The 15,410-nt window shown below is 38.6% G+C and overlaps 2 protein-coding genes across 2 annotated transcripts; both read right to left on the bottom strand.

Moving 5' to 3' along the window:
- Nucleotides 1-2,828: 2,828 nt before the first annotated feature.
- Nucleotides 2,829-3,742, bottom strand: LOC123037159 (accessory gland protein Acp29AB-like). Its single transcript, XM_044456762.1, has one exon. The coding sequence runs from the start codon at nucleotides 3,727-3,729 to the stop codon at nucleotides 2,965-2,967; it is 765 nt and encodes a 254-aa protein (XP_044312697.1). The 5' UTR covers nucleotides 3,730-3,742; the 3' UTR covers nucleotides 2,829-2,964.
- An 8,744-nt stretch (nucleotides 3,743-12,486) lies between these two features.
- LOC108045175 (transketolase-like protein 2) lies at nucleotides 12,487-15,048 on the bottom strand. The gene is given in 3 exon segments (XM_017124399.2): nucleotides 12,487-13,714; nucleotides 14,225-14,683; nucleotides 14,685-15,048. Coding segments are annotated over 3 exon segments (1,824 nt in total). The 5' UTR covers nucleotides 14,997-15,048; the 3' UTR covers nucleotides 12,487-12,661.
- Between the last annotated feature and the right edge of the window lie 362 nt (nucleotides 15,049-15,410).

Below are 15,410 nucleotides of genomic sequence, written 5' to 3'. Positions count from 1 at the left end.
GGGTTTTTTGTTCAATTTTAGAAGCTGCCCTCGTGATTGGAACAAGTTTATTTTATGTGCTGCTGCTGATGTGGATGTGTCGTTGCGTTGACAGCCAAGTGAAAAATGCATCTTGCCCGCTGGCAATTCGAGAATTCTCGGATGGCGATGGCGATGGAAACGGCGATGATGATGATGATGCGGATGACGTTCCAGAAGAAAAGTCCGGGCCATTAGCGGGCAATTGCGCATAAAAGTCACGGAGAGACGAGACGGTGGAAAGAATGGCACTTCGGGGAAGGGATATGACACTAGTGCTGGAAACTGATCAGCCAATATTAAATAATGTTGTAAAATGCGAAACATTGAACCGAATCGGTTTTGGCTGTCATGGCTAAATAAATAAATAAAATGAAATTAAGTTTGTCTGCGCTGGCATTCGATTTGCCAGTGACGTGCACAAAAGGTGAAATGACGACGACGACCGGCAATAAAAAATCGCAGCTCATTTGAGCTTTTTCCGATTCTCTGTTCAATCGCGTGTTGGCTTTGGCATTGTATCGAGTTAATTTATTGATGACAGACGCACGATAAAAACCAAAAATGTGAGTTGTCATTAGAAGTCATAAGGTTGATTGACAGTCAGTGGTAATCTTAGTGCAGCGATTAGACTGGCGGGTATAATGAACTTTTATTGTGGCCAACAATGCCAGAAGTCGAGCTTTGTTTAATCTATTGCATTGTGCTATTGGATTAGCCATATTTCTTAAAATGTTTTCTTACTGTAGGTTTATTTTTCGAAAAAACTTTTTGCTTTATTTATCTGTTTAACGATAGTAAAGTTTATATTATTTGAAAATATATTTACTTGAATTATTAATTGATTTCTTATTTAAAAACTCTTTTTGTCGTATACATAAGTAACATAAAAAGGAATGTTTTATTATATACCAATAATTTTCTAATGCTGAGTTGTAGCTTTTATATAGATACTTTATCTTAAAAAAGTAAAGTTAAAATAAGTAATGTTAAAATAATTAATAAATATTTGAAGTAAAACAAGTCGGTTATGTGTAATAAAGCTAATGTCTAATAAACACATTTAGCAATCGACTGCAAAGGATATAGGATATTAAAACTTAAGAGAAATTTGGTGTGAATCATAAAAAATGGACTTGAATGCCAGGTAGGCTAGAAGTGACATATACATTACATTACATACCACATAAATCCAAACACTCTTCACGAATCCAGATGCTTAAGCGAAACTCAACCGTGGACATTATTATACCCTTGCAGAGGGTATTATAATTTTGGTCAAAAGTGTGCAACGCAGTGAAGGAGACATCTCCGACCTTATAAGGTATATAAAGTATATTCTTGATCAGGATCGCCTCCTGAGTTGATATTTTCCTTTCTTGTTTTTCATTTATCCCATTTATACTCTAAATGGTATAATGATTCATTTTATGCCTAAAATTGATTTAGCACTTTAGAAGGTAAAAATAAAATCAACCGCATGTGTCCAAAAAATAAAATTTAATAAGCAGGATCAAGGCAAATCGAATGTCAAGATTGGGGAAAGGATGTAAAGAACCCGCGCCGTTGCAAAATGGGCTTTGAGAAAGCATAAGGATCGTATGACAAGTCAATGTCAACCCCCAGATCTCCTCAACATATATCAATGTTAAGGATTGGAAGGACTTTGGACTTTTACTCAGCAGCCTGCTAAAAGGCTCTGCATGATGCTGTCTACAAGCGATTAGCTCCTGGAAAAAATCTATCGATTTGAAAAGTCCACTAACAATAGTCTTTTGCTTAGATTATTATATCATACGAGAAGGTTGAAAGGACCCAAAAGTCGATTGACATGCTCAGAAATATATTTCGCTAAGCTAAATGTTTGATTTTGACTTTAAAATCGATTGATTTCTTTCCAGCAGCAAGTCGTTTGTAGGGCCTGCAAAAAGGCTGTTGGGTGAATATCCTGACTAATTTTCTTCTTATTCTTAACTCTAATCTATGCTGAGCAGCTGTGGCGGTTGGCATTATCCTTTCATTCGATCCTTACTCATTCATGGCCACTCATCAAAGCCATGGATTGGCCATGTGCCTTGCATTTTTATTGTTTTTGGGAACATAGGCATAGAAATCGAAATGTAGATGTTTTGTAATAACTGCAAGGGCAGTTATTCGGCTTGCCGAAGTTTGCTTCCTTTCTTGTCAGAGATCACTTGCTTAGCCAGCACTTCCACAAATCAGATCGTGAATATTTACACAAAAACGTCACTTGTCGTGGGTTGCTCAGTTGTGTTGTCTGACTTGGAGGTGCTTCGAACATAAGAACCCATCTCTGCATTCACTTTTCTCAGGCTAAACCCTAATTTAGTCAGCCATGACAGACAACATAATAATTTAATATTGGTAATTTTGTATAATATAGACATTTGTTTATCAGTAAGAAAATCAGGTCCTGGTTCGTAGCCACAGCCGTTGTAGGATCCTTAGTCGTAGGTATAGGGATGACTTTCATAGCCAGCACTTCCACAGCTGGAATAGTCACCTGTTTAGAAGAGGAATCTTTATAGACATTCCATTCATTTCTGGCTTCTCGTGACTCACCCACACCCCATTTGTCGTAGGCCTCGCTCAGTTGACCTGCTGACCACTATGACCTCCTCCAGCAGGATGCAGTGAAGCAATGGGCGTGCTATAAGGCCTGCTGCTGTGCTGTCCGACTTGGAGGTGCTTCGAATGTTATAAACACGGGTTATACATTCACTTTTCTCAGGTTATACCCCAATTCAGATAGCCAAGAAGACAATAATATAATATGAGCACTTGTTTATTACTAAGAAACGCAGTTACCAAAACACAAAAGCTTTTTTATCTTTTTTCAAAACTATTTTTACATTAGGTGTAGCAATTCCGTATTAGATAGTTGAATAGGCCTTTTGTATAATTGACAAACTTCACTTATTTCACTCATCCAATAGCCTCACAGATAAAATATTGACTTTTGCTACAGTCGGTATCGTACATTTCGCCATTGTAAATGTCCACACAGTTATCTGTGCCATCTAAATTGTTTGGTTGAACTACTTGCCACTTCAAGAAGGGTGCTGGTTCGCCAGTGGCCACGGACACAAACTCTCCCTCCTTGGCCACGTCTGAAATGCCCAGCCAGTAGACGCCATAGGGTATTTCTGCTGCGATGCTGTTTAAGTCCGATTCGCTCTGAATAGTTGCCAGGTGACCTCCCATCTCGCGGCAGGTTTCTTCAGCAGCATCCCAGGACTTTTCGATTTCTCTTTCAATGTAAATTAATCTAGACCCGATCCGCGTGAACAAAGGAGATATACTAGCGTTGGAGACACTTGTAGACACATTTTCCTGCAGGCCTGCAAGTAGGTTTTCAATTCGTTCCAATTTTGTGTGTAAGTCAAGGATATTTGCATTCGTCGATGAAGCTTCCTTCTGGTCCAGTAACTTGTCAAGTTTGGCTTCGATTTTGACAAGTCTTTCCTGTGTTTCATTATGTTTTTGGGGATTGCAAGTGCTCCACTCCTTTTGGTGAAAAGCAATGTGATCGAGCATTGGCTTCAGTGCCCCAAGACAAAAGTCTCCACATTGGTTTGGCGGGTCGTTCAATAGGCATACGGATCGCCCATTGTCTTGGCTTTCTGCCGAGGATCCATACAGATTGTATGAAAGAAACGTCAAGAAAAAATAAATCGATGACTTGAACATATTAAAAATAAGCAACCGGTAAGGGCAAACGTTTTAAAAAAACTGAATTTATATTTATTTTTTGACTTTCGAAGAGCCCCAAATTAAAGCGGAGAACTGCGCCGATGTTATGCCTTATCAGAGAACAAATCGTTATCAGTGGGTGTAAAGCACTTGTTTTGAGTCTCTGTTGAGCCACACTCAAATTGTTTTGAACGAACTTTGATCTCGAATCATATTTTGAACTTTAAAGATTAAATTGCGCACATAAATACAACTAACATGGATAAGGGCAGCGGCGATGCCCAGCATGTTAGCACTGGTTAGCTGACGAGATCTGCACTCGACGTCAGTACTTGGGGATTTAAGTACAGAAATAGAGTGAAAAATTTCAAAACGATTCGTCCAGGATCGTGTTCACCGACTTTGGAATGGCAACTTTTCAGGAGAGCTTTTTAAAATTTTTTGGACACCCAAATATCGAATACAAAACAAGAGAGAACGCTATAGTCGAGTGCCTCGACTATAAGATACCCGTTACTTCGTTTCCTTCAATAGAAATCCTTATCGAGAATTAACGTTAACTCTGTTGAGCACCTTGGCCAGCTATTCCAAAATCATCCGTTAGATGGCGCCATGAAAGGCGGAAATGTAGGCGCTAGCCAGGCTTTAGCGTTTAATGGGTTTTTGGGCGTTAGAGTGGGCGTGGCAAACTTTTAGTAGGCCAATCGATATTTATTGACGAAACAAATACATATCAATTAAAATTTTTATAATAGCATCAAAACTGTGGCCACAGCTTGTGGCTTGTGGGCGTCAGAGGGGGCGTGGCACCATTTTGAAACAAAATGCGCTGCGTAGGAACTCCTAAGATCTACATGCAAAATTCCAATCTTCTAGCTTTTATAGTTTCCGAGATCTCAGCGTTCATACGGACGGACGGACAGACGGACATGGCTAGATCGACTCGGCTAGTGATCCTAATCAAGAATATATATACTTTATAGGGTCGGAAACGCTTCCTTCTACCTGTTACATACTTTTGCACGAATACAATATACCCTTTTACTCTACGAGTAACGGGTATAACGAGCTACTTACCTACGTTATACTATGTTATAACCCATCTCTACATTCACTTTTTTCAGGGTAAACCACAATTTAGTCAGCCATGACAGACAACATAATAATTAAATATTTTTAATTTTGTATAATATATACATTTGCTTATCAGTAAGAAAATCAGTTACCCTTGCTGAGGGTATTATAAAGTATATATATTCTTGATCAGCATCACCAGGAAAGTCGATCTAGTCATGTCCGTCTGTCCATCTGTTAGTCTGTCCATTTCAACGCAAACTAGTCCCTCGGCTCTAAAGCTATCTGCTTGAAACTTTCCTTGTCTTTCTATTGCAGGTAGTATAAAAGTCGGAACGAGCCGGATCGGGCGACTATATCATATAGCTCCCATAGGAACAATCGGAAAAAAAATTCAAAAAAACTATAACTTTGTTGTTATACCCATGCAGAGGGTATTCTAATTTTGGTCAAAAGTGTGCAACGCAGTGAAGGAGACATCTCCGACCCTATAAAGTATATATATTCTTGATCAGGATCGCCTCCTGAGTTGATATAAGCATGTCCGTCTGTCCGTCTGTCTGTCCGTCTGTCTGTCCGTCTGTCTGTCCGTCTGTCTGTTTCTACGCGAACTAGTCTCTCAGTTTTAAAGATATCGAATTGAAACTTTGCACGCAGTATATAAGTCGGAACGGCCGGGATCGGCTGACTATATCGTATAGCTGCTATATAACTGAACGATTGGAAATGCCATATCTTTGTTGTTTGTTTAAAGTTAGGAAGTTGGGATTTTTTATGAGTATTAAGAATGCATCATATGAATAATTTTGGAGAATATAATTTATAGAATATTCTGCAAGGGTATATCAACTTCGGCTCCGCCCGAAGTTAGCTTTCCTTTTTTGTTCCAACTCATTTAGCCCGAAAAACTCTCTGGAGTGCTCTTCAACGGCCTTATTCCCCTAAAAGTGCAACTTAATTAAATCAAAACTCAGCCATAAAATTACAATTAATGAACCAAAAATAACACCGAAAACCGCAAAAAAGTGCGCATCGGGCGATAAAATCATTCGAAGGGAAGCGTAAAAACGAAAAAACTTAACCCTTAAAAAATGTGGCATGTAAATTTCTGAAATAAATCTTAAGGAGCGGCAACGAGATGAGAGAAGAATTTCGGCGAGACCAAAGTACTGGGCATTAAATTAAATTGCTCAACAGTTTGTAATGCGGCACATTAGTGTCAAGCGATGACAAGGACATCCCAAAAAGGGTTAGATTCCGACGGCATTAACACGTTGTTGTCCTGGGAACAGGACGAATAATTTACAAATTTATAGGCAGGACACATTTGGTCCAGCAGCCGGTCCAGAATGAGGATAAGGATGAGGATGAGGACGATGATGACCCACCACCACGGACATGGGACAGTTTTTCCAAAGATTTATCTCAACGTCCTGTGAATGAGCATAATAAGTGGTGGCGAGTTCGGTTCGTGGGGAAAAACTCCATTTACATGCAATTTGTTGCGTTTAAATGCCTTTTATATGCAAATATTTCCTGGTCAGCTGGACAGGATGCGAAGACACTGAACACCAAGTTCCTTTTCACAATTTTTAATGAGCCTCCTTTTTCGGTTTGCTTTATGATTGATGCAATGCCTGCGATGCTGCGAATGCTCCTTATTTTTGGTGTGTGAAATTTGAATATTTATGACCAACGGTCATATATATATGGTGCGGAAATTTTTATGATCTTGTTGCATAAAATTATATCTTTTTTTTCCCGTTTGGGTGCTTACATTTCAATTTATGAAACTTGTTTCTTAAGGCGGAAAATTTCCTTAAATTATGTACTTTTAAGAAACATAATTATGTGCCGGATTTTTTAGAGAATCCACAAATTATGCAAATTTTTGTTGGATTTTTGAAATGGACTTGGCAGGCTGAATTGGTCAGATGTTGATTTATAAACAATTTAGGGACTTTAAAGGAATGTATAAATGGCATGGATTAAATTTAAAAAAAAATTTTTTTTGTTTAGCTTACTATAATACTAAAACGTTATCAATAGTTAAACCAAATTGACTAATTTTATAAATTTAAATATTTGAATTCAATAAATTTATTTAGTTAATTAGTTAATATATTCCTAATATTATTTCTTGTGCATATCAAAACCTATAACTAGAACTTTAGTCAATACATATTTATTTTAACCAGCTTACCTTTTGACAAATACGTACATTTCTAAAAATATATTAATATCCTAGACACACTAGCTTTAAATTCGGCAATTAATCAAATTGTCCACACTTCCTTCGGTTTTCCTTCCATCCAGAAACTCATTCGAGCGTAAGACGTCCGACTGTCAGATCATCAAAATGCATTAGATGGAAAGAAATGAGGAAAAACTAATTAAGAACTGTTTCAGCCAAGCAACCCACGACAATCCTTTGCTTTTCCAACGGGGCTAATCACAAAAACGTGACGTCATTCGCCACGCCTTTATTATGATTTTTATTAATGATTCATGCATGCCATTATGTTTAGATATTTTATCCCAATTTGTCGGAGAGACGACAAAGTGCGAAAGTCGCCGTGAACTCGGTTTCTGTGTTTTAATCCGCGCGTTTAATTGAAATTGGCTGCGAAACCCAAGCCCCGAAGGCTTTATGCGGGTCCCAGAAGTCAAAGTGGTGGGTTATTGCCAACAAGATCTTTGCGGTAGCTCTGGGCCTCGTCAAATCTTATAGATATTAATGATGTTTGGACACACAACCGAATTACGAACAATTAATTACTTGATTTATCCCCCAATTCCTTGTTTTTTTTCCTTTTCGCGTGACTTTGCCCCCTAGGTCTAATTTGCGGCTTGATGGGGTTAAGCTGAGGCTAACTGTTTATCTACCCGCATAATTGCTTTTGTTTTTTTTTAAGTGAAACATATCTATTCCTTCTTATTAATTATGAAATAAGATGAAAGTCGTTGCCTATACATTTTTAAGTTAAACAAAGAAAACTAGCTTTACATTGTCAAACCAAACTGAATATAAATTTTATCGCCATACTAAAAATAAGTTTTATCTTTGGTCAATAAAAAATTTGAATATTTTCAAATATGGGAAATTTTGTAAGTGACTTGCGAACTTTCCTTCTTATTAATTATGAAATAAGAGGAAAGACGTAAAAGAAACAAACAAAACAAAATAACATTTAAATTAAGCTTCAAATTATTGTCAAACATAACTCAATACAAATATTATCGCTAGACTAAAAATAAGTTTTATCTATGGTCAATAAAAAATTTGAATGTTTTCAAATATGTGAAATTTTATACGTGACTTGCGAACTTTCCTAGCACAAAATGTTTTGCAATCTGCAACCCCCATAACCAAGATATTTTCTGTCATATTCTTTGCTTTCCATAGTGTTTTTTATTACCCGCTGCGTTTGCCCCCATAACTCAGGATTTATCTGGGGAAAACAATCTGTGACAATAATTCTTAGGCCTGACATAATGTACCTCAAATGTTTTATTCGTGTTTATCGCCGGCAGTTTTTCCACGTCTGCCGCGGCAGCACTTTTGGCCAAACTTTGTTTTTCGTTTCGATTTTCTTTCTTTTTAGCAATTGCCGAAATATGGCATAATATTAGAGTCCACTTATTGACTTAATGGGCATCTTGATAGGAGGCAAATAAGAAATATTTGATATATGGGAAAGATTTCACAGCGGGTTGGGGTTTTTGGAACAAAAAAATGTTGCTTCTTAGGCTCGGGGTTGTTGGCAGTCAGGTTTCCACTAATTAAAAGTTCGGAAAATGGTTTCCTGTGACATCTGCAAGATCATTAATAAGGATATCTGTTTTTTCGGATTCTTTTTATATTCATTTATTGCGCTGCAAGGAAATTCCGTTCTCATGGTTGGCGGCAATGCAAATATTTATATAAGACAAAACTTTTGTTGCCATTTCGCTGGGCTGTCTGGGTGAACAAAAGGGTTAATGAGTTCAAGCAGCTACTTAGACGACCTGATTAATGATCGGCAGTTTGCTGCCAAGACATGTATGCAAAATATCACAGATACGGGGACAAACTTTGCATAGGATCATTAATTAAATCACATACACACACAAAGGATCTGCCAAAGAGAGCGACAAAATATGCTAATTTTCAGGCAAATGGGAAAAAAAAGTAAATCCCGAATAGAAAAATTCACATAATTCCCAATTATAAATTCATCGAAATGACATTTAGGCCTGGGAGATCTCTCACCTTGCCGCGACTCGACTCAACACCCCATCATCAGTCACCTCACCTCAGCATTGTCAGGCGAATTAATGATTCTACCCCCCAAAACCACCCAAAGGGTTACTCAGTAACGCTTAAAAAAAATCATAGTTAAATATAATAAATGTTTGTTTTTACTCGACTCTATGCAAATGCTCGGCTCACACTCAATTAACTTTGTTGTCAATCAAATGCAAATATTGTGGTTCCTTAGAAAAACTTCCATCCATTGGCAATTGCAATTTGTTTGGCTTTTTTTTTAAATGCTGCCTTTCTGCTGTTGTGGTTCATTAGAATTGCTCAATTATTCCATCAATATGCATTTGTTGTTAATCGAATTTTCGTAGCCAGCTTTATCGCACCGTTTCATGCATATTTAAGTGGTTCGTTGGTGGGTTGTGTGAAATCCGAAAAAGAAAGGGAAAAGGAAAGGAGCTCGGGAAATGTTTGTAAATATTCCTGGGAAAGTTTGGCTAGCGTGACTCCCTCTAAATGGGTCTTCCAAGGAACCAGAATTTGAATAAATATTTTAAAGTTGATTTGGCAAGGTAAATAAATGTTACCCATGGCTGATGTGTCGCAATTAAAGATTCATCGAATGCATTTGTATGTTTATGCAAATGCAGTCAAAAGCATTTAGCAATTTCCTTTAATGCATACTTTTCTTTTGATTTGAATAAAAAAATTTAAAACCTTCCACTACATTTTGCCAAAAGCTGCGAATCAAGAAAAATAAAATGCTTAAATATTAATTACATATATATTTAATAAAAATATTTTAATATAAATCGTTAAGTGATTTAAAAGCTATTTATTAACGTAAAAACTACATTTTTAACAACTGTCATTATACTTGGTAAAACGTTTAAACACATTTTCTCTACTTAAAATTTAAATTTCCATAATCTATACAATAACGTCATCTCTTCAAACATTTAATAAGAAGCAATTCACAACATTGTTAGACATAGCTTTAACAAACTGCGGACACGTATCAGACCTTTGAAAATACCTTCTCCTCACATCCTTCAAATAAAATCTTTACACTCAATACATCTACCCCGAACTCACACTCTCTAATTCGCTTCAACCAGGATGATCAATCAAAATCTGAATTTTAATGTTATGCGGTGCATGAAACCCTAACAACAGGAACAAGAATAACCATATCCTGTGAGTAACAACAGCCAAGGAAAGAGGAAAACAAAAGTGTAAAAGAATTTCCATTGCGACCCAGGGGTGCGGTCTTTTGGCATTTTTCTAACCCCTTTTTCAACGCTGCGAAAGGCAAAATATTTGGAAAATTAAAAAAAAAGACAGAGGAGAAAGCCGGAGAGAGTAAAGTGAAAGGGGGACTGACTGGTAACCAGTAGCTGCCACAGGAAAATAGTAAAAATTGTAAAAATCCTATTAAGAATTTCCCGGACGTAACTCCTGTTCAGCTTTTGCGTTTGACACTTCTCTTTGTACACCTCTTATTTTTAGAGTGCGTGGGGTATATACGCTGCAATAAAGGAAGTGCATTTTTATATCAGAGGAATATATTTTGTAACTAAATGTGTAATTAATCTACTAAGGAATTTTTATCATAAATATACAGTATAAGTTTAGAAGAAATTTACAGAGTATTTTTCAGTTAAGGATATACGTTTTTATACACAATTTGGCATTTCCGAAAAGTAAATAATATATTTTTCAATGGGTATTTTTGACTCTATGACTGGCCTGAGTCTATTTAAATGTTGGGGGTCTGTATTTTCTAGCGGGGGCAGACTGGCTTAAATGTCTAATTTAAATGCATGTGCTTTTAACAGTTGCAGACAGAGATTGATGATTGTTTTCTGGGCTCTTTTTTCGTTACAAATAATTGCTTACAAATTTTGCGGCACAGATTTCCCTCATTAAATGATATATGTATTTCTTGGAGAGGGCGACTTTCAAGCAGGTGCAGTCGTTCCCTTCATAAATCTACCCCCCAAATCACACATCCAACTCCTTCACATGTGTGGAAGGAACAAAAGGCACTCCACATATGATGTCATCTAATCTATTTTCATGTTGTTGAATTTATGATCTTTAACCAATCTAGTTAGCTATGCTCACTTAACAGAAATTGAAAAACTTCTCCGCTATCTATGCGTCCATTGTGCATTTGAGGTGTATAGAATTTTTAAAGCATTTATCGTAAATTTTGATCGAATCGGAAGGGACACTTTGTCCACTTGGCCAACCCTTAACCACACACAGACCCACATCCTGTTGCCCTTCTGGCCCAAGCCAACAAACAATATAAAGTACTGATTAGGAAGCGAAAAACAATAAATGGACCTTTGCTGCCACACAGAGGCAGATGAATGAATGGCTGAATGCCACAATAGATGGCAACGGATGTCATTACGGATAATTTAAAGTGGCCCTTGGTCAGGAGAAAGATCACAAGTGAGAAACTGGAGTGACTCGACCAGTGATACTCATTGATTTTTAGTAATTATTTAATTTTTAATTTTTTTATTGTCATACATATATACACCTAAACCTTTTTTTGTTATAATACACTTTATAAGCGTCATTTTGATTAGCATAAAAATGTACAATGCCATCCCACACTTCTTTGACAAACAAAAAATATGAAATCCTAAAATAATTTGAAGTCTTAATTACCAAAAGAATTATTATTCAATTGACAAAAATTTTAATTCGAAAACCTGAGCTATTGCTAACTATGATTAAAAATATTATACCCTCTAAAATGAGGTCAACACTTTTAGGGACCTGAAAAGGAAATCGTAAACATAAATGAATCACACCACGAGAGAGGGGGCCACAACAATTCGTTGCGCCCCTGGAAAAAGGTCACTTCAAATAAATATGTCAAAATGAAATCGAAACCAACGCCAACGCAGTCATTGATCCTCATTGAAAAATCCCTAAAATTAGTTCCACCCAATTGAGTTTCGCCAAATGCAATTTCTCTTTGAAATTCGGTGGCATGTCGCGCATTTCACGTTGCAAGCTTATTAGTTCAGGTAGCGAAAAAAATAATGCCGCAGTTCATGGGCCATTATTAATGGGACAGAGGCAGGTCACACTTAAAAAAGGGTTAATTTGGCAAAACTACAAAAAAATATTTGGTATTTAATCAAACTTTGACAAAAAAAAAAAATGACTGCTGTGAGCAGCTGAGGATATAAACTATCAATTTCAGGTTGATTTGGAAAAAGTTATTTTCTTTGTGATTTTCGTATTTTTTTTATAAGGTGTAACATCATGATTTCTTGCAAAAATTTGACTAAAATGAAATTTTTAGCTGTGAATGCTAATAGAATGAAAATTGTATAACGAATTCACAGTTTTGATTAAAACACCAAAAGTAGAGTTCATTTTTTGGGGTTTCGGTTACAAAAAAACATGTCTTAAGGATTTTCACCTATGTATGTCCTAAAATGGCATTTAATTCAGTATGTGTCATATAATGTTGACAATACAGATACAACTAAAATTTAAAGAAGCATTCCTCAATGTGTAAACGTTTTCGAAAGGGACCACAATGATATCTCACAACACTGTAGAATGCCCTTTCTATCTGCTTCACTTTTTCATGATGGCCAGGCTGGCTTTGAAGATACTTCTTGAGGAGATACCAAACATGTCCATCAGTACAGCGGGTGGTCCCGATCTCGGTACAGTGGGCACATAGAGGTGCTTGACCACAAAGTTCCGGGAGTCGGCCAGGGCACTGAGCACGGCCTCGCCCAATCCGCCCTGCTGGTAGTGATCCTCCACGACGACAATCCGACCGCCACAGAGTTTTCCATGCTTCACAATTAGTCGCACATCCAGGGGCTTCACTGTGAAGGGGTCAATTACCCGGGCCGTGATGCAATCCTCCTCCAATCGCTCGGCGGCGGCTAGACACTCGTACAGTGTGACCCCGGCTCCGATCAACAGCACCTCATCAGAAGGTTTCTGGCGCACCACTTTGCCCAGTCCCACGGCAAACACCTCATCGTTGTTGTAGATCACAGTGGTGTTCGGATATGTGGTCCGGATGAAGCACACCCCCTTCGTGTTGGCGGCCAACTCCACCGCCCGCTCCGTGCTCACGGCATCCGTGGGATAGAAGACTGTACTGCCGGGAATACTGCGGAACATGGCTATGTCCTCCAGTCCCATCTGCGAGGGTCCATCCTCGCCAATGCTGCAGCCACAGTGCGAGCCCACGAAGTTCACATTGGTGTTCGAAATGGCCCCCATTCGAATCTGATCGAATGCCCGGGTGAAAAAGGTGGCATGCGTCGAGACGAATGCCACAGTGCGACGTCGACAGGTGGCGCCCACGGCCACGCCCACCAGATTCTGCTGCGCTATGAAGCACTCGATGAACCGCTCCGGGAATGCATTCCTCATCTTATCCGCGTACGTGGAGTTCTTCGTGTCGCCATCGAGGGCAATCACCCGGGCATTATCCGCCGCGATCTTGGCCAAGGCAGTGCCATAAGCCAAGCGAGTGGCCACCGAATCGCCCAGCCGATAATTGGGCGGATTACACAGCAGTATGTTGTTGATATTCACCTCTGGAGCGTTGCCGCACTTTCCTATCTTTTTGGGCGTCAAGTGCACATTCGGATTGGAGATCATCATCTGCGGGGGGAAGTTATTAATAATAGGAATTATAATCACCATAAAAATATAGGATTAAAAAAAACATTAATGGTAGTATTCTTAAAAATGGTAACACAGATTATTGCCAAATCAATTGTATTTCGTTATATAAAATTATTGTAGCATCCATAATGTGGGTCTGATTTAATTAGAGCTAAGATCAAAAGAGGAGTATCAAAAACTTAAATGACTTGAATGAAAAGTAGGGTAGATTTGATTGTTTTCTCGTAAAGCTTATGAAATCCTTTTGTTCAAATGGGTGGTCATACAGATGGACATGGTCATATCAGAAATAAAGATATTTTTGATATTTTAATAACGCCAATAAATCTTCAAAAATATTTTGATTCCATATTTTATTCACGGCTTTTCATTTTACAATTTGAAACCCTACAATGCTGAGGCTTTTACAATGCATTGTAGGGTTTCAAAATGTAAAATGAGAAACCGGGAATACCTCTAGTAGTAAAAGGCGTTTATTAACCCTACCTGTAAGTTCTTGATCACAGCCTCAGCCCGCTTTCCGAGTGGCTGCCCGTACATTTCGTCCAATCCCTCGATTCCCACAAAGTCCTTTCCCTTAACTGTTCTGGCCAAAAGGGCAGTGGGCTTGCCCTTCGTGCTGGCCGCATTGTGAAAGCCCTTGACCAGTTCATCGATGTCGTGGCCGTTTAGGACCAGTGCATTAAAGCCAAAGGCATCCAGTCTCTCCCGGTAAACCTCCATTTCAGCACTGGCATCAGAACACATCAACTTGTTTATATCGAAGATCACGCACAGGTTGTCCAGGCAGTAGTGACCGGCGAAATGGAGCGATTCCCAGACGGCTCCCTCGGCACATTCGCCATCGCTGAGGATCACATAGGTGCGATAGTCGGCCTTGTCCAGGTACTTGCCCACATAGGCCATTCCGGCGGCCACGGCGGTGCCCTGTCCCTCCAGGTCACTGATCCGACCTTAATCGCAGATTCCGCAATTCCTCCACCGGAAAGAGTCCTGCCTCCGCCCAGACTGCATATAGAATGGGCGCGGCATGTCCTTTGGACAGGACCAATCGATCGCTGGAGGGATCGCGAGGATGCTTCAGGTTCAGGCGCATCTGTTGGAAGAACAGCACCGTCATAATCTCCGCCAGCGAGGCACAGGACGTCGGATGACCCGACTTGGCCGCCTGCGTCGAGGTGATCGAGTGGATGCGCAGCTTGTGGGCCACGTCCTTCAGGTTCTGAAACACCTTGCTGTCCAGCTTCGGGAACGACATTTTGCTCTCTTTCTATTTTTACAATTTAATTTTGAGTATTTATGAAAACACAATAAAAGACTGACTGTTTCAGGTTTTTATTCAATTGTATTGTGCTATGAATTGGGTTGAGGTATTTAAAACTAATTTATGTCTTAAATATGTAAAATGCATTTAAGACTTTTGCTCTCTTATTGAATAAGTAATTAAACGCTAAATTGTGTTTTCCATTTAGACTGCGATTTTATTCACTTATTATTTCTGTTTCACAAGACTATTTTATAAAACAAGAGAGAACGCTATAGTCGGGTGCCCCGACTATCAGATACCCGTTACTCAGGTAAAGGGAGTGCGAGGGAGATGGAGATAGAAACTTTGATCACGCATAACTTTTTAACGAATGGTCCGATTTGAAAAATTTCTTCTACATTTCGA

Source organism: Drosophila rhopaloa, unplaced genomic scaffold, assembly GCF_018152115.1.
Source record: "Drosophila rhopaloa isolate 14029-0021.01 unplaced genomic scaffold, ASM1815211v1 contig_150, whole genome shotgun sequence".
Lineage (NCBI taxonomy): Eukaryota > Metazoa > Arthropoda > Insecta > Diptera > Drosophilidae > Drosophila > Drosophila rhopaloa.
Note: the sequence above shows the minus strand (reverse complement) of the source record. Positions and strands in the feature narration are given on the sequence as shown.